Below are 26,499 nucleotides of genomic sequence, written 5' to 3'. Positions count from 1 at the left end.
AGCTATGTTGATAAGGTATAAGATTACATACTTATAATCTGCCAAACTTAAACACACAGAATCAACCTGAAACTCAATGCAATGTGTCTGTTACACATATTGGTTGTATTATCCTCAGGTCAGGATATAATAACACACACCCCCACCCACACCCCACACACACACACACACACACAAGCTTTTTCTAGAGCTTTCAACCATATAACACAAAGTACTGTTTTGTCAAATTACTATTCGTAAGGTCAAGAATGTACTTGCGCTTAACAAACCTATGATGGGCTGTTTGGCTTGAATATCCATCACAGTAATGTAGGGAAAGAAGCCTGTAGAGCAAACGACAATGAAAGAAAGAAATATTACACACAGCTACTCAGATCAGCCCACACTAGTCCAATCCTAAACTTCAAAATTAACAGGTGGAGTGATGGAAATTGACAGTAAAATTGTTGTATAAATAACTGTGTTATCAGTTTGAACAATCGCTGTCTAAATAGTTTAAAGGTCTTCTTCTACAATAGATTAATGACACCCTTATAGAGAACAAGTGCCAGTTGGGCGGCTGTGGCTGAGAGGCAGAGCAGGTTGTTCCTTAATCAGAAGGGTTCGATCCCCGGCTCCTGCTGCCACATGATGAAGTATCCTTGAGCAAGATACCAAACCCCAAATTGCTCCCGATGCCATGCATCGGTGTATGAATGAGTTAGTTTCTGTTTGATGGACTTTGCCGTGAATGAGTGTGAAAGGGTGAATGTGGCACGTAGTGTAAAAGCGCTTTGAGTGGTCGGAAGACTAGAAAGGCGCTATACAAGTACAGGTCCATTTACCAGCTGTTTGTCTTGAGCCAACTCTTTATGTTTGCATGACTAAAGGATGAAAACGCAAAATAATTTACTTTTTCTTTTGGAATTCAATAAAATGTTTTGCAACATTTACATGGAAACCCGACTATAGAGGAGGGAATTAATCATACAAGTGGGCAAAAACTTTTAGGGAGCTTGTTAATAATATCACATTTGGTAAAGCGTGAAGCATGTTGTGTGAGGAACGGGGGTTTCTCTGTCAGACAATCCAAAAGGCTTTGAGGTCCCTTGTGGAGTTTTTGTCGACTAGAAGTGCTATGGAGCTGTTATTTTTTAATCTTTCTGAACCTGAATCCAGTATCAAATCAACTTATCAAAGCCAAACCAAATCTCCTTAAGTTTGAAAGTTATACATAAGTACAATACTCTTTTTTAAAAGTATTTTTTGGTGCTTTGCCTTATGATAGTGACAGCTGAAGACAGCAGGAAAGGGGGGGCAGAGATGCAGCAAAGGCCCGCAGGTCGGATTAACCCTAACCCTGGGCCGCTGCAGCAAGGACTCAGCCTCGGTACATGGGTCGCCAGCTCTACCCACTGAGCGAACCGGGCGCCATAAGTACAACTTTTAAGATTTAGTTTGTGAACACAGACAACTGTGTTAATTAGGATATGGCTTTGCAAACGTGGAACAGGGAAATGCATTCAACAAGACAGTACACAAGAACTTGTACAAGCACATTAAACACTATCAAACAAGAAGGAAAAGAAGAACACTTACCACGACCCTTGAATATATCTAAACAGGTAAAAGAAAGAAAAGGATTAGTGAACTAGAGACAGAATAAAATTAACACATTTATTGATTCCAGAAACAAAAGAACACACATAGTACACAAAAATGAGAGCCTGTTTATACCTGAGGGCTGTACTACAAAGGGAGTTTAATCCACTCAGATTTAACTCAGGGTTATTAAGGAAGTCAGGGTTGACAAGCTCTGGATTCGTTTTCCGTTTTTTGATTCTGAAGCCAAAAACTGATTTTTTCGAATGAAACAAACTAATTTATGTTTTTTTTTTTGTTTTTTTAAATGAAAAAATGAATTACAGTTTATCAGATGATACCCAGAAACACGTTTAGCAAGACAGGCCAAAACTGCCGGTCTTGCTGGCACAATAATGGCACATGCTCCTTATTTGTGTCCCCAGCATTATGATAATATCAGAATTGATTACATAAAAGTCAATGGCCAAATCTCACCGTGGGGGCCAATAAAGCCAGAAAGGCTTGTTACAGTGTTTTCTCTTTCGACATTTTTCTCAACAAGATTGTGGGCGGAGGAGAGGTGATTTATAGTAACATTGAGTTAACCACAAAGAAAACTTGATCGGAGAAGTTCAGACAAGGAGTGTAAATTGCAATTGTTACTCCTGAGTTACCTGGATAAGTAACCCAGCTTCATAGTACAGCCTCTGGTATTAATATGTCTTGGGTGATCACATCACAAGTGGACAGTTTTAAGTAGTCTTAATGACCACAGAGACACATTGTGATCACATATATTTATGTGTAAACACTAATGTGACCATGGCGTACCTACCTTGAGGTAGGAGCTAAAAAAAGTCCCTCTAAACAGGGTTCCGAAAACTACAATCATTCCTAGTTCCAACAGTTCAGACCCAAAAAATGAGGCGCTTCAACTGTTAGAATTAGAAAACTTACCTCTGGCCCAGAAACACCTATTGTGTCCCTTTTTCCCAGCGGATTGGCTACTACTATTGGGCTGCTAGTTAAAAAAACAGTATCGCACTTCATCATTGCAAACGGGAATGAGCAAGGGAGTGACACTCCATTACAAGTGGTTAGACGGTGGTATAACCTCTTCTTTTGCCCACTACTGGCTCGTCATGGGACAGACTGTCAGCAACCCAGCAGCAGAGATTTTACTTCCTTTGACAGCATCAATACCTTTCCGTCATTTGTAATATAAAAACATCAAATCTCCACAAAGTCTCAAACCGATGTACTTAACGCTGTCCACTTGATAAAAGATCACCCAAGACCCATGTTAATGCCAGATATAAACCGGACATAATGATAACAAAATTAGCATTACCTTTCTGGAAGGTTTTTTCCATTTGCTGTTGGTAAAGAACAGAGGAATATGCTGAGGTGGTTTATTGATGCCAAGGCAAACGTAGCAAAAGGAATATGAGGATTGTCACATGATGCAGGATTACAGTGAACTCAAAAACTAGTCAAGGACTGGTCTTTTGACTCCAATGGTTCAGGGCTTCCAGCTTCAACTCAACACAAGGACCAATCTTTCTGTTAACGCTGGGAAAGTGTGCTGGCTTTGCCATAACTATACAAATCGTTGGGTTATAACTTAATCATCCATTTTCCGCTGTCACCATCTGCTGGCTCACAATAAATTGATGAAGTTAATTATTAGGTTACAGGGTTATTTGTTGACAACGTTATGGGCTTATTAGGTTACCTCTAGGTTTTTGAGAGGCTAGAGGGACGTGTTAATTTATAGTGCATCTTAAAAGATAAAGTAGTGATGATAATACAGCATGCTTTGAATTCTTTACATTCTTTATATAGCTATGCAGAGACTTGAGACTGGACTTTTGACCCGTCTCTCAAAGACTTGACACTTGACTTGGACTTTGCTAAAAGACTTGATTTGGACTTTCAAAAAAGTACTTGTGAGCATCTATGATGTAGAGTTTGCGAGTTCACCATTGTGTTCATGTCCTTTCACATTAAAAGAAGGCGTATTATGCTTTCTGGAGTTTTACCTGTGCTTTAGAGTCTTAAACAGATTTTTTGAGCATGTAACAGGTCTGAACAGAAACCAAAGACGGAACAGCTCCCCACAGAAAACACTGCTCCTGCACTGTCTCACATGCTTTGTTTGTATTCAGTCTTTTCTTTCATTAAAATATTACATCACACTGTAGTGGTACCTGTTACAGTATGATGTAATATTGCAATGAAAGAATGGGCTAGGTGACAGTCTAGTCCCACCCACTGAGGCTTATGGGAGCAGACTAATCACAGCAACTACTTGGGAGGGAGGCAGTGTCAGAAAAATAATGCCTTTTTGGAACATGTACAAATGTACCCAGTATGAACCTGAAAATGAGCATAATATGACCAGTACATAGGATTTAATGGCATCTAGTGGTGAAGTTGCATATTGCAACCAACTGAATACTTCTCGAGTATAGAGTTTAGTTTGTCCCTTCTGTACGGTGGCCGACAGGGGCACATAAAACAAATCCAACAGAAAAACGCAGAAACAGAAAAATGCTGCAATCACAGAAATGAGGCAGAAGAAAAAAACGTACAAACCCCAAAACAACTGCCAGATAGAAACGCTGCAAATTCACTCGACAAAACGGAAGTGCACCAGGCCACTAGGGGGACCCGACCTTAGGGATGGTAATATAATTATAATATTATGAAAGATTACGGCAAAGTGTTTGAAAAAGACAAAGTAAACTACCTTTTTACGGTCCTCTCCAAAACTTAGCTCTTTTTCTTCTTCTTCTTCTTCTTCTTCCTCTTCTTCACCTTCTTCCTCTTCACCTTCTTCCTCTTCACAGGACTGGTCCATCCCTCAGGTCTGGTCCCCCTAGTGGCCTGGCACACTTCCGTTTTGTCGAGCGAATCTGCAGCGTTTTTCTCTTGGAGTTGTTTTGTTGTTTTGTGTGTTTTTGGTATTTGGAGCATTTTTCTTTGGCATTTGTTTTGAGGGTTTGTAAGTTTTTGCTTCTGCTTTGTTTCTGTGATTGCAGCATTTTTCTGTTGCTGCGTTTTTCTGTTGGATTTGTTTTGTGTGTTTGTGTGTTTTTGGATTTGCATCATTCCCGTGTTGGCAGCATTTTGCCGTTTGCAGAGCGTTTGCCCATGTCAGCCACCGTACTTCTGGGCTACTGTAGAAACATGGCGGTTCAACGCGGTAGACTCGGCTCATTCTAAGGTAACAAACAACAATTCTTATTTTCAGGTGATTATACACTAATGATAACATACCTATGAATATTATATTCCATTACTGACAATAGATCCTCCCAAATGTTATACACTGGACCTTTAACAGTCCAAAGACATGCTGTTTAGATGAAATGGAAACTCTAAAGTGCCTGTGCATATGCCATCACCAACTGAAGGATTGCCAGTAGCCAAAAGGAAAACCCATTCCCTTGTTTTTTATTTTGGTTGGTGAATGGCTCAGATTCAGAATTTTGTGCCTATTCCAGTAAATCCTTTAAGGTAAGTGTACATGAAGGTTAATGCCCACCTCTCGATGTGCCCTTGAATGCACATGTTTCTTGAAATCAGATATCCTGTTAAATTTGGTGAGGCAGACCTAAAACAAGGGGGAAAAAAACAAGAAGAAAGGTGCATCAACAACATAGAACTATAATGGAAGGGACATCTGTTTACATGAGACAAATCTGGTTGCAGGCCTCATTTGAAATGGCTGGAGGTTTGTTTTTTTGTACTGTACAACAGAAGAACAAAAAACCTAAACTTCCTTTATCTTAATTATGTCGATGGCACTAACAGTGCATCAGCTGATTTAGGAAAGGCCCAGTGAAACAGGAGGCACGTCACAGCTGGGGGGAGAGAGAAAGATGTGTTGCAACTGAGTTTTTGAGGAGGATCTACCATGAGGCCCCACAAAAACTGAAAACATCCGTTGCATACTGCGACAAAGAACACAGCCGTGTTGCAATAATCCCCCGTCTGAATATTAGGAGTCACATCGCTGCATTATAAATTAGAATTCATCAGCTTGAGGAGTCAGTGAACAACCACACAAAGATCATCTAGCACCGGAGGTAATCCTTGAACAGAGTGTAGATGCTGCCAGCATCAGTTATATCAGAACAAGAGCAAAGAACAGCACAGGCTTTTATCAATGGAAAAGATATTTTTCCTCTTCTTCAAACTGGCTTTGGTAAGAGTTTGACTACGTTATATGGTTTTGTTGGTCTGATTAGTTGAAGTTCACCTGTGAAATACCGATAGATGGTTCATCCAATCACCTGCTCTTTTCCAAACAGTTTGCAACATCGACTTTCCAGATGGTTTTATCAGTCCTGAGGAGATGAGTCTGTACCATATTTCCAGTCAACCAAGCCATGCCTTTAACTATACCACTGGCATGGCTAAAAACCTGAAGTAGCTGTTGCATTCTCAGTTACTCTCAGGTCTCAGATCCCATCTATTAGTTTACTTCCCTTTCTTTGTTAATTTTCAAACCAATTAATTTCTCCCTTTTCTGGAGCCATGACAAACACATCACATGACAAAAGGGCTCATTTATCTTTATGTAGAACACATAAGTAGTAACCTCCATAAATTAATCACTGTAGTTATTACACCATATTTACTTTTCCATATTGCGTACAGAATTGCGTAACAATACGTGTGTTACGCAATTCTGTAACCCAGCACAGAGGAGGCTACTTGTGTCTTGGTCAGCGGTGGTCTCCCATGCAAATGGTTCTCTCGGATACAGATGCTAGTCTTGTGCGTTTGTTCCACTGTATATACTACTACATTCACACAACAACTGTCTTTCACTGCGCCACAGCACTCCACCAACTCCCCACGACACCCAGCACCCAGGACCTGGACAGGCTCAGCAATAGTGGCTTCACTTCAAGCTTGGCCCCCTACAGACAAAATGAAGAGAAACACTCATGCAAAGGGAACTAAATCACCTCCATTGAACAATTTTAGAACACAAACAAACACTTTATATTCAAATCTGTTCACATGGTCAATGTACATAAAAAAAAAAAAGAGCCATCACGGAGGTCAGGGGTGGAGCTGACAGCTTGGGGTTGGAAACTGTTCTTGAGCCTGGTCTTCTTAGTGTGGATGTCAAACAGTCTGCAAGTACGGTGGGTTGGCTGTTTCATGGTGTTCCTGGAAACTCCTCTGATATCTTTCAGTGCAGCTGTCTGTCATGGAGTAGGCTGCTACCAGTAAGGCTCTTGGCAACTTTAACTTCTTGTTTTAGAGCCTTCCTGTTGGTATAATATGGTACATGTCCTATTTGAGGAAAGGTTATGTGAGGACAGGGTTGGTGTTTATTCATGCAAGGTGGGTTTATGTTTCAAGAAGGGATGACAGGAGATCCAAGGGATTGATTGCATAACCGAAATAAATTGCATGTACACAACAGGAAAGGGTGAAAGTACTACACTACCTTCCTCCTTAGCTGCTAGCTTTGCAGTTTGCTTAAGCATTTAAGCATTTAGATATTTGTTATCCGTAACCGGTCATAATTAATTTCAACTGAACATCCTGTCTTTTGAGATAAGCAGATGGAGTCTTCAACTTTTTGCTCAATGGGTGAAAATCAGTCTCGGGTTTAACTCCTCCTTTCTGGCTGGCCGTGTAGGAGGCACTGGCAGTCTTGACTTTTGCACTCTCCAAACAGTTCATCAGGAGGGCAAGCCTGTTAAAAGCCATATTATGTCTTCTGTAGCTTTCAAAAATAAAAATAAAAAAAACAGCAAAAAACTTGCAGGCCAGGAAATGGCAGAAAAAGGCAGCAGAGCGAGAGATCTCGGATGGCTGTCCAGGGCTCCGGTGTGGTCCAGTCCGTTAAGATGTATTAATATGTTAAGACACTATGATCACACAAAGAAACAAACCTAGGCAGCGGTAAACCAGCAACTCCAAATTAGTTTTTGTGGGCTTTGAAGAGAGCACAGATGGAGAGAGCGGCTTCAGTTCTCCCGTCGATAAATCCTCCAGAGGGAGCAATCGCCACCCCAAGTCACTTTTGTCACATTGTCTTATTGCGTCCTGCGTTATATAATACAGGGTTATGATAAAACTAAATCAACCGGCCCGCCATGAGATGAGATGTGACATCACTTTGATTGGTTGTTGCCTTGGTTCGCGATGCTAAAAGCTCAGAAAATCGACCTCAATGGCATCACATTGTCGCATTCTGTGTGGAAGTGCTCATGACAAAAACAACAGTTTAAAAAATAAAATAAAAACAGCAAAACAAAATCTCCCAGTGTGTGTGTTTCCTCTTTTCTCTGTAGCCATGCTAGAAGTTGGTCCATCACTTTGGTCCTCACTAAAATATCTCCACAACTGCTTAATTGGATTCTATTATAATGTCATTCATTCCCTCTTCAGGATGAAGTACCAGTGAAGAACGGTGATGTCTAATCCGTCAGTTTGTCATTTCAGACATGAGGGATCAATACTCAAAGATTAATACGCATGTAAATATCCCATATTCCCACACAGGTATCTGTGAATCCCTGCTGCTTTACTGAGGTCATCAAATGAGGAATGGTTTACACCTGCTCTGCCTGGTGAACCTATGACCGCCAACTGACTGTGAGACTCGTGCAATTCACACTCCCACACGTCCATGTTGTCACGTAGTGAAAGAACAAATTCATAACTGATATCACGGCATAATAAGAGCTCACTGACAGACAAGACAGAGCAGCACAGCACAACACTAGCACTGTGCAGCGAGACATTCAGACCATCATGTGGAGAAATATCCACAAATATATTACACTGTCATTTATTCTGAGAGAGGAAAAACCTTCAGCTCAGCCAGATATCTTTGGATCTTCTCACCCACGGCACAACTCTTCAGTAAAATAAAATCAATATAGATTCAAGCAGTTTAGACATAAGCTGTTCCATGGAGCAACTAACTTCTTCTCACAATACATCTCCTTTTATACTTGTTCACAATCCCCTCCTCTTGTGGCCTCAGCTGCAAGCCCCTACCCACTATTCTTGGCCATTATCTCGCCATAACTCTATACTGCATTATTTCTCCCTATGGGCCCACCATGCCCACATTCTTCTTCTAAATAGATCGAAGGGTGTCCATACGTCTCCATTTTTGGCATCACCATAATGCCATACTCATACTCATTCTGGGTATACCACATCTACAAGGATCACCTTGACACCACAAGGATCTCTCCTTGACACCACTATATGACAGTGTGACTGTTCATAGAATAATCTAAATACAATCTTTAATGCATGAATTTACACTGGCTGTCTCGTTATTATTTTGATCACACAGATTCCATCCAGTCCATACAGATAGGATTAATTCCCCTGCCTGCTGCTCAGAGTAATCAATAGTGTGACCCTAGAGCCTCCCTGGAGGTGAGTAGGTCAACTACAATCTTCAAAATAAAAACATCATCATGCATTGCAAGAAAAATATGACAAATCCAAACAAACAAGTTCAGCTAAAAGCTCCTTTCATCCTCTTCTACTTCCTTTTCAAAATCATCCTGCAGGATCCACTGTCTTTGAACCATGCGTTTGCTTGTTTTTTTCCTGAGGATGCCATTTTGCAACCCCCCCCTCAAGTTTAAGGAGTCTCACTGCAAACTAAATTGAGAAGTTAGCAGCCTTGCACGTGGCCCGAGTTACCAATTAACAAGTTGTTAGGATAGAAATGTCTGAAAACATAAACATAAAGCAAACCAAAGGCAACCAAACGTTTTCACTTGGATAGCGCACTTATAATTCGCGACACGGAGTTAAAGCTGCAAACAGACGAGAAAAAAATTAAGAAATAAGCATGCACAAGCAACACAGGAAACACTCAGAAACAGATGGGGTTTGATTAGTTTGACTAAATATGACTCAATATCAGCTTCTTTTTCCATCTGAATCTCTCAATTATCTTTAAAACAAGACTGTGGCGCCTTCACCCACCTGGCAGTCCAAGTTGTTGTTGCTCTCCATGGTCAACAAGTTTCTGCAAGCAAAACTAAAAACAGCAGTACGAGAACATCTTCATCATCATCTACAGCTGCAGAATGAAAACGCTGGTGTGTAGCTGCCCAGCGTGGAGCTTGAGTCCAAATGAACTCGACAATAAAGTGAGTTTGCTTCTTCCTCTCATGCTGCAGCTCAGCCGTCAATCTGTCAGCTGTGTTGGCGGGTAACTGACTCCTCCTCCTCCTCCCCCCTCCTCTCAGCCCGGCTGGAGGTGGAGGAAGTGATGAGAAGAAGAAGAAGTAGTAGCCTACCATTGTCACACTAACTATTATGGTGTATTTTCGTGGTTACCAAAAGTTGGTCTGTGGATGACTGTAAAAGAAAAAGTCCGCCACTCTTATTGCTTTGTATAATGTAAGACTTTATTAAACAAAAAACAAGATGTCAGATGCATCTTCTGGCCGAATTCCTCCTCTCTCTTCCCGCTCAGCAGTTATATACCAGCATGTAAACATCCTGTAGGATACTGAGGTATATTTTCTTCTGATAACACATACCTTGAATCGCTCTGTGTGAAAAACAAACGATGTTCACATGTAGGAATGTAAGAAACATCTGCCTTTATGTTCAGGGTCGTTCTCCTATGAAGAAACATCTGCCTTTATGTTCAGGGTTGTTCTCCTATGAAGAAACATCTGCCTTTATGTTCAGGGTTGTTTTCATATGAAAAACATCTGCATTTATGTTCAGGGTCGTTCTCATATGCAGGTACACAGCAAATTCAGACGTGTTAAATTTTCGGTTAGAGAAATTTGAGCAAAAGTAGAGTTAATTCTACTCTGATAGAGTTAAAATCCACTATATTTGACTTCAGTTGATAAGTAGTTGGTGTCAAAACCGAGTGTACAAACAAAGTGTCAGTAAATTAAACCTGTAAGTGTAATTTTATAAATATTGACTCTGAACTTCTCTCTCTAAACTCCGATCCTGGGTTGTACACTTGAAATGTTCATGTGACGCTGCCCCCGGTGTGAGCGCTACACCGACTGAAGTATTATTAATGTTAATGTTATATTTTTATATTTATTTGCCTTCTGGTACCCGTTTTGCAATGGTAAGCCACAGTAATTTGAATTTATGTAGCCGCACTCTTACTAGAGACCCTTACACTCGCTTTCAATTTTTGATAGTATTTACTGTCAAAAAACAGTCTCGTAGTTTTTTTCTGATAAAAATTGATGCCAGTAAATACTAAGTTAGTAGTCAAAATGTGGTCAAAATAACTTTTAATGATGCACTTATCTCTCATTGTTATGAGTTGTTCGCTAGCGTGCTACAGAGGAGCTACAGTTTGATTGCTGCTGGCCAGCCCTGATCTTTAGCTGAAAGTCAGTGTTTAAAAATGTAAAAGTAACTTATTGTTAACAATATCTGAGCTAAACCTTTCTTTAAAGTCGATATTGTTTGTGTTTTAAGTAATATTGATGTATTACCTGCTTTGTTTGTGTTTTTTGCTTTGTTCACATACATTTTTGTTAAGAGTTAAGTTTTATTTTTTGTGACATCTTAAACCTTTAGATTCAATATTTTTCTGTGTCTAAATACAGTTCGATTGATGGCCTCTGGCATTTGTTGTGGTAAGATACTTTATAGATTATTAAAGAAGTTGACTCTCATTGACTATTTATTTTACAGTGGATATAAATTGTACAGTAAGCTACCCTCTCTTTTTAATTTAATAAATTCATACAGAAAATGCTGGCAAAGGTGGAATATGGAGGAGTCACAAAGTATATCAAAGTTCCACAACCAGATGAAAACTTTGATTTCAGACAGTTTCTTCAAGAAGGTTTGTCTCCACATATTATATTATTATTATATTCATTTTTGCTGTATGTACACTATGTCTCTTGTGTTTTTCAGGTTTTATGCTGCACCAGATTTGGGGGGATTTGACAAAATGACATGGTTGATTATATAGCTTAATCTAATTTCTTTATTTCTCCCAGTAACCGAAAAATTTAGTCTGCAGGATCAACTTGTGACTGTCCTCAGCTTGACTGACACATCAGATACTGAGGTTGACGCAGACATATTTGATGAGCTTATCAAATCAGGGGTGCGAAACTTCAAGGTTGGATACCGCAAGCACCCAGTAACAGGTAAGGTTATATTGTAATGATATTTCTCCACTAATCTATAAATATATATATATTTAATTTATTCCTCTGTGGACCAATTTTAGATATTGCTGTTCTTTTGGTTGAACCCGAGTCAGAATCATCTGTACAGCCAGACCCATCGGCATCTCAAGCATCAATTCCTGTCCCCCCAGTATCACCAGCTTCACTGCAAGACTTTTCAACAGCATCACCATGTTCTTCCTGTTCATCAGAGTCTACTACTCATAGAGTCTTACCAGTTTGATGTAATGAGTCAAACCAAACTAAATTTAACAAAAATGTCTGTCAATACAAAATTAATTTTAAAGCATGAAACTGATCCTTTTAAAAATAAATGTATTTATAATTAATAAATTGTATTTGCAGAAGGTTCAAAGTGTTCTGAGCACAAATCCAAAGGGTGAAGAAATCTTCAGAGAGTATGACAAAACTAAAACACTGTCAGATGCAACACGCAACAAATGGTCAACATTCTGGTCGCAGAAATGATAGAATCATATGGGTAAGAAATCATTTAATGAAACGACAAAAGAAAATCCAACTGGACACAAATGTAATACATATTTTGTATTAAAAGGAGGATTCCACCAAGAAGTGTGCAGTCCAGCTTTGCATTGGGAATTGTGACCCTTTTTCCATATCTCCAAGATCCTTACTCAAAACATGGATATGTAAGTTTTAATGTGTCCTTGTAGTCCGAAAATATGTTGTAGTGTTTGTATTAGACTATATTTTTGCTTTATAGTAGGCATGCACAATATTATTAGCACAACCTTAATATCAGCTAATAATAGCTTTAAAATTGAATTTTTTGTCAATATGACTAGCTGATAAAATGATGCTTCAATTATGCCCTAATACTCAACTGATCCACAGACTGAAAAATATACCACAATACAAAACTCACGGAATTTGGGGTTGTTATTCAGAAGAACTGGGAAGAAACATCTGGTTCTAATACAGATGTGCTGGAGGTCAAGGGGGCATTGAGGGGGCCCCTAATCTAAACATTCGAGGGAAGAAGAATGTCATATGAACCTCATGACATGAACTCTACTGAAACTGCATATTTTGATGGATACTGCATATATTTTTTTTATTTATATAATAAAAAAAACACACATACAAACATAGGCATTGTTGAAGTTGTGTACTACACACTATAGTTCTCATGGATTAATATCACAACTGTAAATTTATGTGACAAGTCATCAAAGCTAGCGAAAATACTGTTTATATACATATCTTTAAATTTATAAATGCCTTGTCTTTGCCAGAGAATAAATTCAGAGTCTAATCTAGCTAGGAGGAAAAGATGATTATTGTGTATGGGACTTAGATGGAGAAGATTATTAAACCCGAAGCTACATCTAAGTTGAAACCATATTTTGAGGGTATTTATGACTACTGGATTGTTGGTGAATTGAGAGATAGAGATGGGAAAGCTGGAGGTGACCAGGGCTCTAAGAGAAGTTGAAGTGCAAGATGCAGCTTCAAAATTGCACCAGTCTGTATCAGGAGTGTGGAGCCGGTGCATGATTTTTACATTTGAGGCACAATAATAATGACAAAGATTTGGAAGAGCTAAGCCACCCTGCATTTTGGGCCTCTGAAACAGTTCTAGCCGTATTCTAGGTTTCTTCTCACCCCATATAAATGAAATGAAGACCTTATTAATAGATTTGAAGAAAGATTTAGGGAGATAAAGTGGAATACACTGAAACAGATAGAGAAATTTGGGAAGCACATTCATTTTTATACAGTTCACTTTTCCTGATAAATATAGGTGAAGTGTCTTCCATTTGTTTAGGTCTGATTTGACTTTCTCAAATAGCAGACAGAAGTTTTCCTGGTGATACTGTATATTTATACTTATAAACCTTCAGGTACCACATGAACATGTGTTCTTCACACAGATAGAGAGAGAGAGAGAGAGAGAGACTTAATGTAATGTAATTTTAGACATATCACTGATATGCACTCACATAACACTGAAATGTACTCTGAAGGCTGATTTTGTTGACTCTCAGTAAAACAGGTTTTTCTTTGAACAGAAGATTATATCCAACATCTCAAATTTTAAGACCAAATATGGTCCAATAACATTAAAAAATAACAGCCAGGATTCATCCAGGTTGGCAGTAGAGGTAGAGCTTTATTCCCTTTGCAGAAAAACAATGCCCGAGTCTTCCATGGAAAGACTGAATTTTCATGTCAGAACATCACCTTTAATACTCTTACAAGTCCTCCCCATCTGTCAATTTTTGATCCATGACATAATGGTGTACATCCCCTCTGGAAATACCCTGAAAGTTCCACCAAATTCCCCCCTCAGCTCTCCTTGCGCCTGCACTTGTTGGGCTTGAGCACTTCTTACCACTCGCTCAGTCGTTCTGCACCTGCCGGCTTCATGGCCTGTTGTGCTTGTGCTCTCTTATCATTGAACTTGCAGGCTTCTTGGCCTTCGGTAGTATGCCAAGACCTTTTCTTTATACTCTTCTTTCTCCATGATTACACCATAAAAATCTATTTTTGCTGTACTTCTATTTTTTAAAAACCTTATATTACCCTTTTCTTACACCATTATGTCATAAATGTCCTTTACTGTATTTTTTAAAACTTTATAAACTTTATAATATGACAAGAAGCTTGTGTTACAATCATTCACATACTTTTGGTACAAACATTAATTGTTTCTTGCTACAACTACACATTCAATATTTTTCTACACATTAAATCAAACTTTCACTAAGACCATGGTGCTTACTACTTCATTAACAGTGTGCTCTTATGAAATCAGAATTACTCAAAACTTTGTGCTCTCTGACTCTGATTCTAATATTCTGTGTGATTAAATGAAATAGTGCTTACAACATAATTTCCAGCATCCTGTGTGATTACTTGATTTCCAACATTTAATGTTCACTGGCTTTCATTTAAATTTAATAATAATAATAAACTACAATTTCTTAAACAAATAACTTTATTAAAGTTAGATATTCTTTAACACATGAAATAATTTAATTGTCAACCAATTCTAATTTACATTTCTGAGAGCTGCTGCTTCTCTCTTTCTCTGTGCTGCTTGCCACAGTATTGTAAATTGCAGCACACAACTTTATTTTAGGTGAATCGAACAGACAGATCACCAGGGGCAATACAACACAAATGCTCATATGTTTTTGGTGCTGCAGTTAGCTTTGTATTAAGGGTTACTGGCCAATAGTCCCATAGTCGCAGGAAGAAAAAGAGCCATACAAAGACAACATCAACAAGACATCTGTTGTGTTGAGGTATATTTTCTTCTGATAACACATACATTAAATCTCTCTCTCTCTGTGAAAAACAGGACATCTGCTTTATGTTCATGGTTGTTCTCATATGCAGCTAAAAAGACAGCTATATTTATATCTGTTGTCATGTAAGGAGAATATAGTGGCAGTTGGGAATAGAGCAATTCCCATAGCAAGAAATTCCTTCAGATTTATAGCCTACAGAATGTTTACATGCCACTATATAAGTGCCAGACTGGAGGAGAGAGGGAGATTCCGCCAGAAGATACACACTCACTTGTTTTTGTTTAATAAAGTCCTAAATCAAAGCAAGAAGGGTGGCGGACCTTTTCTTTTCTGTCATCCACAGACCAACTTTTGGCAGCCGCAGAAATACACCACAGTCTCCAGCCCAATGTCACCTGGGATCAGCTCCAGCTTTTTGGTGGCCATTTAAAACATTTAAACTACAGTGTAGCCTATAAAAGTTGAGCTTAAATGACCAGCCCGTTATAAAAAACACATCAGCTTACATTTAAATTTTAAAGAACCACAGCCTGGAGTTGGATTGGACTAACCTGCATTCAGGCACTCAGTGGGCAGTCAGTATCGTGGTTCTAAAGTTTTGGCAGCAGTGTGCTCAAGGTAACTCAGACTCTGAGACGCCCATATGGCCAACTATGTAAACTAACTGTTGCCAAATCTTCCTTGCCTGCCATGCTTTTCTCTATGGTAGCTTTGAAAGTCGAGGTTTTGCACTGAAAAACTCTTCTGAAGTTAAGAGCGTTCTGAGTCTGCTTCTGTAAGAGACCTCTGTAAACTGTTTCAACCACTCATTGTTTACCCTTGTGGTCAGATAAAACTTGACTGGAAGGAGAAGGGTCTAATTTCTTGTTTAATGGACAGTTTGCATCATTTATTTTGCTGGGTGAGAAATTTAATTTGCCTCACTAATTGTTTTTGTTACCTACAAGTTAGGCTTCACAGCATAATTTGTTTTGATATCTCAAAGAACTCTCCTGACTCCAGGCACCTTGTTTTTAAAAACTTAGTCTGTTTACTTGATGGTTGTACTACATAATCTACTGTGAACAAAACACTTCATCCGCCAATCAGATTTTAATGGTATAATAGGATATTATACTATAATACTGTAAAATCAGGTTGTTACATTTAGAAGTTTGATTTAGCTTAGTTTAAAGGTCAGTTTATTAAAAAGCAAATGCAAAGGTGCACAGGAGGGTTGTGTGCTTTGTCCAGCCCTTTTTACTCTCTTCACCAATGACTGCACCCCCATCCTCTCCAATAACATTATTGTGAAGTTTGCGAGAACATAAGATCTCTCATGGTCTTTTAACACCTCCCACATGGTGAAGAAAGCTTAAACTTCCCTCTCAGCAACCCATCCAGGTCACACTCTGAAGAGATACAGAGCCATTAATGTCCGAACAAACAGACTGAGGAACAGCTACTGAGAGTTCCCAAACAATTGAATGTCTTAGTTGAATGGCACATGGACTTGACTGAGTTTTGAGGCTTCTTTTTCACGATACCGTATGAGAGGTCCTGCTCTTCCTCTAATTAAATAGTCTCTTTCAAAGAGCGTAGGCTGTGCTGTGTCAGTGAACTGAATAATCAAAGGAAATAGAGAAATAATAATTTCTAACCCCAGTTCATCCACCAACAAGTGGCTCTTTACACATCCAGGTCCCACAGTAATTTCTGTGTCCAAAAAATTTACAAAAAAAACCAAACAAGTTCAAGCAATCTAATTTCAGCCAAAAACAAGGCAATTTATGAAAAAAATATACAAATATATTTCACACAGATCTGAATTTTACAGAAATCGTATTTAAATTTACAAAATATGAATATAAAAATAAAAAATAAAAAAAATCACAGTAGGCGGCTGAAACTGTTACATTAGGTATGCAATATGGTGTTTTTCAAAGGTTTTATAAACCAAAAATTGAAAATAGCAAAAGTACATACAGTATCCTGAACTTGTTGCTACTCCAAAAGACAAAACCAGTTAACTTAATTAAAAATACACTATTATATATTTATAAACCTTTTCTAAAAAGATCTGTTGTTTGGGCGTTTCAGGAGTTCAAACTGATTTAATACATATTCCCAACTCTTTGTTGCTAAAAAGAGGAGCTTGCAGGTGTCTGGGATCATGTGATTTGACTGTTGCCTGTAGGAGGATTGTCAATTACCGGATGCTCGAAGTAAACTGATGTTTGTTCATGTGTTAGTGCTGTTCTGTTTTAGAGCGATTCTGTAGTTGTTCGGGTCACTTAATCTAATTAAACTGTTGGCTGGAGCAGTGAATGGAAGCTAAGGCAGCTGCTAAGTAAGAAGCCTCATTGGTCAATTTTCCACCTCCAGCAGCCAGGGCAGTGCTTGTCCATGCGGAGTACTGCTGCTGCATTAGTTGCTGCTGCATTAGTTGCTGCTGCATTAGTTGCTGCTGCATTAGTTGCTGCTGCATTAGTTGCCGCTGCATTAGCTGCTGCTGCTGTTGGATTTCCGGCCATCCTGATGACATTGAAGTTGCTAAGTGTCCAAAGCGGTTTACTTGTTCTGGGTAAATCTGGCTGGTGTAGAAAACCCTTTTTGTGTAACTTTCAGAAAGGTTGTCTTGAGTTGTGTATCCAACAGCCTCAGAAGAAAGATAACCTGGAACGTCTCCATTTGTGACATAAGCCATTTGGCTGTACTGACCATACCCCCCGAGAGCAGCCAGACTGTCACTGGGACTTGCTGTTGCAACTGTGGGCAAACTGTGAGCGACCTGATGGCCTCTGTTCACCTCCGTGTGGTCCTGTGCATTATAGCCACCCATAAACTGCTGGTTAGGGAGCTCTGGCCTGGCGGTTATGATGGAGTCAATGGGCAACTGACCACCCCCAGGGCTGTCTGTGTCTGTGTTACCTTGTGGTATCTGACCTGAATTGTGGTTGTTGGCTACACAGTGAAAGGAAGTAGGAATGAACTGGCTCACATTTACAAACATGCTCTGAACACTTCTCTGTTGTTGTGGATCATTGGGGTCAGCAGTGCTGGCGGAAGACACACTGACTGCCTCGGCTTGGTTGTCCCTCGCTAAATAGCCCTCAATAGATGAGCTGGCGGCAGAGAAAGCAGGGTTCACATGAGTGGTGGTGAGTTGGTTCTCAGGAGCTGCTGTTGTTGAAAACATCCCCTCCAATGAGTCAGTGGAGGGGGAGTTATTTTTCGGTGTAGCTTTAACCTGCTGCCACTTCGAATCCCATCTTGTTTGTTTTTTTGCCGTTTCAGATCTACCGTCTGCACAGGAGGTTGTAGCCTCAGCATCATCTGGAGCTGATATGTTTACGTCAGACTTCATCTCTCTCAGCAGAGCCATTAGATGCTCCAACTTTTTCTGGTTGACAATGGATGGGTCTTGTTCGTCAGTTCCAGGTCCTGTGTCCTTGGGAGCCAGGAGGGTGGAGGTTGCAGCAGGGTTAACAGGAGTGGACTCTGAGGTTGATTCAGTGCTGGGCTGACTGATATACTTCTCTGAGAAGCGTGTGCACTTGGCTGGCAAAGGCTCATCGGGTTGGGGGTTACTGGTGCAAGGTCTAACCAATGTTTCCAGAGATTCAACAGCTGGCCTTTTCCTGGTCGGAGGGCAGCTGTTTCTCGGAGACAGAGACAGGGTTTGACTGGTTTCAGGACTAACAACAGAGGAAGATGGGGATACTGAGTGCACCTCTCCCTGTTTCACTTGCAACTCAGGGATAGATCTCTGGTTCTGAGAAGCCGGTGGTCTGAGCTCAGGTTGCATTGAAAGGCTCCTGCAGGTCTCTTGTGGACTGTGACATGTGCCAGCAAGATGGGGCGGACATATTCTGTTATCGGCCTTTGAGGAAGCACTGGTCACATCCAGGGCACTCAAGACTCTTCTTTGTTCGACCCCATCCAAATCTCCAGCCACTGCAGTCTCTTCCAAATTATGTTTTTCTTTATTTTTTCTTGCTTCTAAGAGACACAGTGGAGAAGGAAAGAGAACGCAAGAGAAGTTATTACATTTACTACATCTTAGAGCAGTGGTTCCCAACCTTTTTCCTTAAGGGATCCCTTTTCTATCATTGAGTAAACTGACAACCTGTGACTAAGTCACATTTTTTATAGATATTTCACATTGTATTCAATGCATAACAAGAACAGTGAAGAATGATGTTTCTGTCTGTATTGTTTTTTTTAAACAATCATACATACTTAATAGGCTCCTTTTTGAAAAATTCAGGGTTTCCTTCTCACAGATGCTTTGCCATTGTTCCATTAGCTCTTTGGTTGTTTTAACTGCATAAAACAGTAAATGTTTAGATCTTAAATAATAATCTAAACATTCAAATTAACAAATTAATTGAGTTTTCTCGCAGAAATGAATTAAATCCTTAGATACAGGCCTACTGTATATATATATTTTTTAGTTTTCTTAATCCTTTTTTTAATTTGTAGTCTAAAACAAGCTAAAGACAATTATAATGACATGAGTCAATGTTCAACCATATTTTTTACAGTTAAGACTAATATCACTGACTGGATCTCTGGGGCACTTTTTCTGAATTAAGATCTAAAAAAACATAACTACAGTATGTTGTCCAATATTGTAAATAATATGATAATCATCATACCATTGTCACTTCTCTGGTCTGTCCTAAGTGCCTGTGTTGACCGATTCTCTGGTCGAAGAGATTCCTCTCGACTCTGCTGGTCCTCAGGCTGCCGGTCTGTGCAACAGAAACCAAAACCCATCACTCAAACCCATATTCTGCCTGTATGAGTCATTTTATTTAGGCTGTGCATAAGAATGAGAAACACTGATACTGTGACTGGGCTAATGGGACTCACCGGTTTGTTGTTCAGCGCTGACAGGTGGACAGAGGACGCTCCGTTTTGGTTCTTTCTTGATGTCTTGCACTAATTGTAAAGCTAAAAGTAAACAGCACAGTTGAATCAGAATCATAATCAGAAATACTTTAACAATCCCAAGGGGAAATTACTTAATTACTGTATACTCCAGTGGACCATAACCTCTGTAGGCCATTGCATAATAAGCTTACTATTACCTTCACTGAACGGAGCTGTCTCAACATATTTATGAATGTGCGGTCTCAGCTTTACAACCTTAGTGAAAGAGAACACAAACAATTGTGTACATTGTGAAACATTAACCATTACATCTTGTCCACCATACACAATGAATTTTTTTTCAAAAAGACAATATGTTTACATAAATCATCACCTATATCTTGCTCAAACTACCCCAAGGCCATTTGAGATAACGTGCATGATACATTAACCACAGGTTACCTGCGCATCTATCTTGTTGTTACTCTCCTGCTCTGAGAGCAGTGGGACGACATCATTTAAAATCTCCAGTTTCATCTGTGGGAGCAGATCCTTCTCATCCCAGAACTTTATATATTGAGGGTGCTGCATCAGCTGAAAGACATGTATATCATAAAAATAACATGTGGCTTTTGCTGTTTAGAAGTTTCCAGTGCATTACCGAGATGCCACTCACCATGTATTTGCGCTGGTGCTCATTGCTGACCATGTGTTGACAGATGTCACTCAAGGTGATTGTTTCTCTGCAGCTCTCACACAAGAAGAATAGTTTCTGTGGTGGCTCTCCGTGACACTCCCACACAAAGCCTAATCCAACTGATTTACAGTTCAGTCTCTTCACTTTTAGGAAGAAGGACAGATGACTCCTGTCCTGAGTTCTTTCCCCTGTGACAGCCATACAAAATTCCAAAATTAGTCAGTCAGAGGGCAAAAATTACTGATTCAAAAATGCTTAACACCTACCTATCGTTGGGACTTCGTGTGATGCACAGTGGTGCTTGGCTCCTGGAGCACATCTTAAGGGTTTTCGTACATGTTCTACTTTCTCGGTCGGTCTTGGTTGGCTCTGCTGTTTTGTATTCAGTAAAGCAGCAGCAGTGCGCGGGTCTTGGTTGAAGAATTTTACAGGTGATGTTCTCTGAGTGCCTTCCAGCACCTTCTGTGTGTCCTCTAACTTTGGGCCACTTCTCTCCTGCATGTGTCTCTTCTCAGCCATCTTTTGGTGTATATGTGGGGTTTGGACAAAGCTGCCTCTGTGTGATTCTGAGTCAGTGGCAAGAGGATCTGCACAACCCTGAGGTGGCTCCATCCTGACAGCTGCACGGCAGGGAAGAGAGAGGTGGTGGATTTGTGTAAATGAGTGATGATGCAGAAGGAAAGACACACGTACCAACAAAAGCAAGACTGCAGTTGCATTACAAGACGAAAAGGGGCCATCATTTGAGTCATGGCCAAAATTCTATTTGTTACAGGTACAACAGCTTTAGCAGGTTTAGTAGGACCATTAATTGGACATGTGGCTTGAATTGTAGCCAGTGTGGGAACGTAAACAACCTTTACACTGTACAGCAATGTTGGATTTCAAACAAAATGACCAATCTAAAACAGAGCTCACTAAATGGAGACTGTCTAGACGTAGAGACGGTTCCTTGTTAGGCACCCTACCCTCGACTCGCACTCAAATTTGTCCCAGCAGCTTTACTGACCCATGTTGTCCAAAAATATGCCAAAAGACAGTCCTGCACAGTGAAAAGATTTTAAATAAACTTTTGACCCAAAAGTTATATGTCCTGATGTAACCCCTTTAATCACCAACATTTTTATCCGTAACTAGCTGTTTACAACTTTCGTAATTGAATTGATAACATGTAACTAGTTAGTCCAACACTCCTCCTGGGACTCCACATCAGACTCAAATGTCTCCTGTTAACAAAGACTAAGCCAAAGTCTGAGTAGAGACACTGTATTAGTCCAGCTGTAAATATGTTAAGTTTGATCTTGTGTTGGTCAGTGTGTACTGGTATTTTACTTGCAAGGCTTTCATGCAAAGTGCAGCCATTGTCAACACTATCTGCTGTACTGTGTGTACAAGAGGGGCCGAGCTCTTCCACTGCTGCTCAGAGGCGAGACAGCAGCCCCAAATTCACCATGCCACTGCAAGTGCACGTGCAACACAAGCCCAGTAAACAAAAAGCATATCAAACTAATTTATTAAAGTAATCCGCACTAAAGATATATAGAAGAGGAAAATAAACATTCAGCAGAATACGTTTAATTCAGGTAAGGCTGCACTGAAGCACCAAACACTGCAGGACACTTAAAAAGAGAGAGAGAAATTCCCTCCAGACAACAAAACAAAACAATTTCTTTGTTATTTAGTATAAAAAGTTTAAGTATAAATAAGTGTAAACATTAAGGAATAGCTTAGCTGCAGGCAATTTTTTTCTTCCTACAATGCAGAGCTATTCAACTGTATTACTAAGGAAAATGCAAGTACTGGATCAGGACTCGGTATCATTATAATTTTTTTTACAGAGGTATCGAATTGGTGTTGTGATTCATTGAATTTAGATTCCTCTCGTAATATCAGAAAGAATATATCTCAGCTTGGGCATCAACATGTCTAAGGACAACCAAATACACTCAGGAATGTGAGTCCAAACTTTTAAGTTCAAATGTATCTGCACTTGGATGAAAAATGCAGATATATTTCAAAATTGGTTCTTAAAAATTACACTTATATTTACCATCATCTGGGCTTGAAGCTTCACATGGACTAGCAAGGGCAAGTCTCTCATCTGCTGTGGTTGTAGGAGATGAGACCCCCCTGATGAGATCTCTCCGTCTCAACATTGCTTTAACTTTTTGTAGAGCTGAGAATAAAGAGAGAGAAGTAAGACCAAGAAAATGACCATATGTATAAAACAATCTACTGCAATGAAAAGGAATAAAAATCTCCACTGTGAACAATTTTCCTACAAAGTTGATCATTTATGTTTCATTGAATAAAAATCACATATTGGAAAAATATGCACACATTATAAAAACTAAGATGTAGCTATTAATTTAGCAATTAACAATACAACAACACATTTATATGTATCAATCACTTTTGATTGCCAATGTGTGACCAGATTGTTAGAGGGAAACTAGTTAGTTATAGGCTGTATAGGCTTATTTATGACGGGTTATTAGGGTAGCTTTACCTTTGACTTCTGGAATAGCAGCCAGCTCCTCGTACTCATCGATCGTCACTTCTATCTAGAAGTAAGAAAGGCAAACAGTGTTAATTAAATTTAATTTCAAGTCTGTGCCATCTCACTTTACTGATGTATGCTCTCATGTGTGTCTGTTTTGTCTGAAGTCTGAAGTTCATTCCAGCAAACCTTCTTCCACTTCTCTACTTTAATTTTGTACATACTGTACTACACCACCAAAGCAGATTAACAACCACACATAGATTGTCAATTTTGGGTCATTTTCAATGTGTCGGGAGATTCGAGCAGATCACCTGGTTGCATCGGGATCCTGTATTTTTCTCAGCCTCAGCCAAGTGGGCCACTATCTTGTCCAATTTGTTCTCAGACGGCTTGGCAGTCCACGCAGGGAACTTCATTTTCTAGTAAGAGCATTGAAAGCACACAGTTAACATCCGTAACAGAATGCTGCTTTAAAGCTTTCTATATTTTCTTCGACAAGACTGCTAAAGCACTCACCACGTAGTTATACTGGTGCCTTTGGCTGAAAAGGTGACTGGACTGTTCCAACCTGACTGAACACAGCTGACAGTAGACTTGCCGCCTTCCTTCACACGATACTTTAATCAACTGGTTTAAGCCTATAAAGTAAAGACAATAATGCAGAACTCTGATTAGAATCACAGAGACACTAATTCATAGAGACTTACTGAGTGGTTGTCTTTACAAAATATAAATAAATACAAATACTTACCAACTTCACTTGGCTTAGAGTTATGTGATGGCTCTGTTGGTGGATTCTTCTTTTCAGACATGAACACGGTCAAGTGCGGAGCTGCAGGCGCGTTACTCTTAGGAACACTTGGTGCAGCATCAGTATCTGGCCCCACTGAGTGCTTCATAAGTGAAGTCTTGACAGTGTTCTCACATTTGACTGACGTTTTAATCGTTTTAGTGGCCACAGATGTCACCATAGTTTGAGATGCAGTCGAAGTTTTAGATGCAGTTTCAGAATTTTTTAAGGTGTTTTCACCATATTGGGATATCCCCACTATTTTGGAAGTGGTTATTGTTTTTAATGGTCCCACAGTTGAGTTTGAAATTATTTTGGCTTTGGAGTCATTTCTGGAATCAGGATGCAGACGGGTTGTGTTTGTCCCCCCTGTGCACAAGTGTAGACTTGATGGGTCTTCACTACTTGTGGAAACAGTCGGGTAGGTGTAAGCGTTGGCAGTTAAATCCGACACTTTTATCATTTTGGCATCTTCATTTGATTCAGGGGGGACTTCTGTTGTTTTGCAAGCAGATTCAGTCATTACAGTCACGGCTGCAGTTACAGAAGATGGCTGTGCCTCAGAGTCCGAATCACCAACCTCCTTGTCCCCCACCTTTGAAATAAAACATCTATATTAAGCATTTGTCAGCTCTAATATCAGAAGACTGTCGGGAATCATGCAATACATTAAAAATATTGACAAAGATGCATATATACAGTAGTAAGCTTAGACAAGGAGAAAGCTTTCAATTGAATTGAATGGATGTATCTTTTCAAGGTCCTATACTGATTTTCTTTTCTTTTTACAAATGACTTTATACAGGCCCAAAATCAACAATTCTAGTGAATGGTACACCATCACTAGAATTGTTGATCTAATCTGCTTTCTCTATAAATAGAGGCACACTTGTTGTTCCTTACCAACCCAAGCACCTCTTTGCCAGAACCTATGGAGTTTATTGATATAGTTACTATTTTTCAGGTTGTAGGATTAAGTTTTAGAAGTCAGTGGACCTACCAATAGGCAGATTAAGAAAGGGTCATCAAAACATTCCTTTCATTCATTCCATTGGAGATTAATTTTCTTATATATTTATTATCTTATGTTATTAGATGTACATGTTACTTTATTTGCAGTGGTTTAAGTTGTTGTGTCAACTTTCTTAAGAACTAAATAAAAAGTATAATTGAAAGGAGAGAGTAAGATAGAAAGATTATTTTGCTATACTGATTCATACAAAATTGACTGACCTGCAAGTCCTCTGTGTTTGAATAAACCTCTTGTTGAGCATGATGGGTGACTGAGGTGTCCACAGGTTGAACAGTCAGAAGTGTCTTCACTGTCTGTATGGCTGAGAAGACAAATATACAAAAATATTGTACAGTTAAAGTTCTGACTCACCTATTAATCACACCAAACTAACCTTTCCAAAGAGGACTCCAAAGGAAGGAAAGCTGTACCCTTACCTGATTCAAAGTTTTGTTTAGAGATGTCATTGTAAATCCGTTCATCCAGATCAACAACCTGGAGTCCAGACATAAACAACAATTAGTAAAACGTATTATTGAATTATATTCTAATCTTTCAACTCTTTATCTCAGCTGTTATTAAATCTTTTCTCGAAAATTATTCAGGACTGACCAAAAGACAATGGTTATAATTTTTATCTCAGTTTATGAAGTGATATAACTCTGTCCACAAATACAAGAACCAGGACCAAACCTGAGCTTCTCCATATCCATTAGCTTTTTCAAACAAAGCAGCCAAATGTCTGATGTTCTGCTTCAGGTGCTTCCCTGGTGGAGGTGGGAGTTTCTGTAACCCCTAATGTTAAAAACATAGGCAGGAGAAGGCATTATTAGGACAAAACATCTGTTGTACATGTACACAATGTGGTAGAAATTACTGTAGAAGCAGAAGACCAGAAGAAAAAGTTCTGAAGGTGGGTCTGCTGCTGTATATGTTGTATAAAAGCTTCCTCTTCTGGCCGTAAAATATTTCAAGACTGAACACAACTAGATTCTTCAACTAGTTTTATGTTACTCCCTTCTTCCCTTGACCAGTTTGGGTTCGTAATAAAGGGAACGCAGTAACAGAATCTTGATTCATATGTGATCAGCACTACCTAGTTTGATAGTTTAATATGAGTTTCGTGAGCCTGTGTGTTGGCCGGGATGAACCTGCAGACTAGTCACAATTGGATAGACCTTGAGACAACTACAACTTTGGAAGTTCCTCATCAATTTGGCTAACTTGTAATGCATTTCTTCAAATGAATTGATTTGAAGACCAGAATGGACAAACAGAGTAAGTTGTGTCTATTGAAATGCGACCACTCGCCCTAACCCAAACAAACAATCATAATCTAATCTGCATTCTGGCCCTCAGTAGCACTGGCCTTGGCCAAAGCTGCTGCTGGAACAACTCCTCCAGGAGATCGCTGCAGTGAGACGCTCTGCCCTATTCCTCCCTCCCTTCCCTCACCAGACACCTGTTGATAGTTGACTCTGTTTAGGCAACCTGCTGTGTTATCGCGATGACACCATGTGAACTGAGGCACTGATTGAGAGGCTAGAAGAAGCGACTCTCCAGGCTTATGTGCACACTTAAACATGCGCATATGCAA

General features: G+C 39.5%; 2 protein-coding genes and 1 long non-coding RNA gene across 7 annotated transcripts in view; 1 reads left to right on the top strand and 2 right to left on the bottom strand.

Annotated features, from left to right (window-relative positions):
• Positions 1 to 9,769, bottom strand: part of LOC127358160 (uncharacterized) — a 39,624-nt gene extending 29,855 nt beyond the window's left edge. Inside the window, exons 1-5 of one of the 3 annotated variants that reach the window (XM_051391032.1) lie at positions 9,556 to 9,769; positions 5,114 to 5,182; positions 2,915 to 2,939; positions 1,579 to 1,596; positions 270 to 323 (exon numbers count right to left, since the gene is read on the bottom strand). In XM_051391032.1, the coding sequence (XP_051246992.1) occupies positions 270 to 323; positions 1,579 to 1,596; positions 2,915 to 2,939; positions 5,114 to 5,182; positions 9,556 to 9,585 (196 nt within the window). In that variant the 5' untranslated portion in view covers positions 9,586 to 9,769. Of the gene's footprint in view, positions 1 to 269; positions 324 to 1,578; positions 1,597 to 2,914; positions 2,940 to 4,315; positions 4,788 to 5,113; positions 5,183 to 9,555 lie in introns of those variants that run through there. The other 2 variants (XM_051391031.1, XM_051391030.1) reach the window with 2 other exon arrangements.
• A 1,427-nt stretch (positions 9,770 to 11,196) lies between these two features.
• LOC127358167 (uncharacterized) lies at positions 11,197 to 11,995 on the top strand. The gene is made up of 3 exons (XR_007882387.1): positions 11,197 to 11,410; positions 11,571 to 11,723; positions 11,807 to 11,995. It is a non-coding gene; the product is annotated as an uncharacterized LOC127358167 (long non-coding RNA).
• Positions 11,996 to 16,785: 4,790 nt separating this feature from the next.
• Positions 16,786 to 26,499, bottom strand: part of LOC127358158 (uncharacterized) — a 31,851-nt gene continuing 22,137 nt past the window's right edge. For 2 of the 3 annotated variants that reach the window (XM_051391027.1, XM_051391029.1), the window contains 16 exons: positions 25,596 to 25,697; positions 25,340 to 25,397; positions 25,124 to 25,224; positions 23,852 to 24,485; positions 23,617 to 23,738; positions 23,412 to 23,519; positions 23,107 to 23,161; positions 22,648 to 22,773; positions 20,864 to 21,217; positions 20,577 to 20,785; positions 20,363 to 20,494; positions 20,119 to 20,176; positions 19,901 to 19,981; positions 19,684 to 19,779; positions 19,265 to 19,348; positions 16,786 to 19,024 (listed from right to left, as the gene is read on the bottom strand). In XM_051391027.1, the coding sequence (XP_051246987.1) occupies positions 17,322 to 19,024; positions 19,265 to 19,348; positions 19,684 to 19,779; positions 19,901 to 19,981; positions 20,119 to 20,176; positions 20,363 to 20,494; positions 20,577 to 20,785; positions 20,864 to 21,217; positions 22,648 to 22,773; positions 23,107 to 23,161; positions 23,412 to 23,519; positions 23,617 to 23,738; positions 23,852 to 24,485; positions 25,124 to 25,224; positions 25,340 to 25,397; positions 25,596 to 25,697 (4,023 nt within the window). In that variant the 3' untranslated portion in view covers positions 16,786 to 17,321. The remainder of the gene's footprint in view (positions 19,025 to 19,264; positions 19,349 to 19,683; positions 19,780 to 19,900; positions 19,982 to 20,118; positions 20,177 to 20,362; positions 20,495 to 20,576; positions 20,786 to 20,863; positions 21,218 to 22,647; positions 22,774 to 23,106; positions 23,162 to 23,411; positions 23,520 to 23,616; positions 23,739 to 23,851; positions 24,486 to 25,123; positions 25,225 to 25,339; positions 25,398 to 25,595; positions 25,698 to 26,499) is intronic. The other variant, XM_051391028.1, reaches the window with a different exon arrangement.

This window comes from Dicentrarchus labrax, unplaced genomic scaffold, assembly GCF_905237075.1.
Source record: "Dicentrarchus labrax unplaced genomic scaffold, dlabrax2021, whole genome shotgun sequence".
NCBI lineage: Eukaryota > Metazoa > Chordata > Actinopteri > Moronidae > Dicentrarchus > Dicentrarchus labrax.
This window is presented reverse-complemented; position numbering and strand designations above follow the sequence as displayed.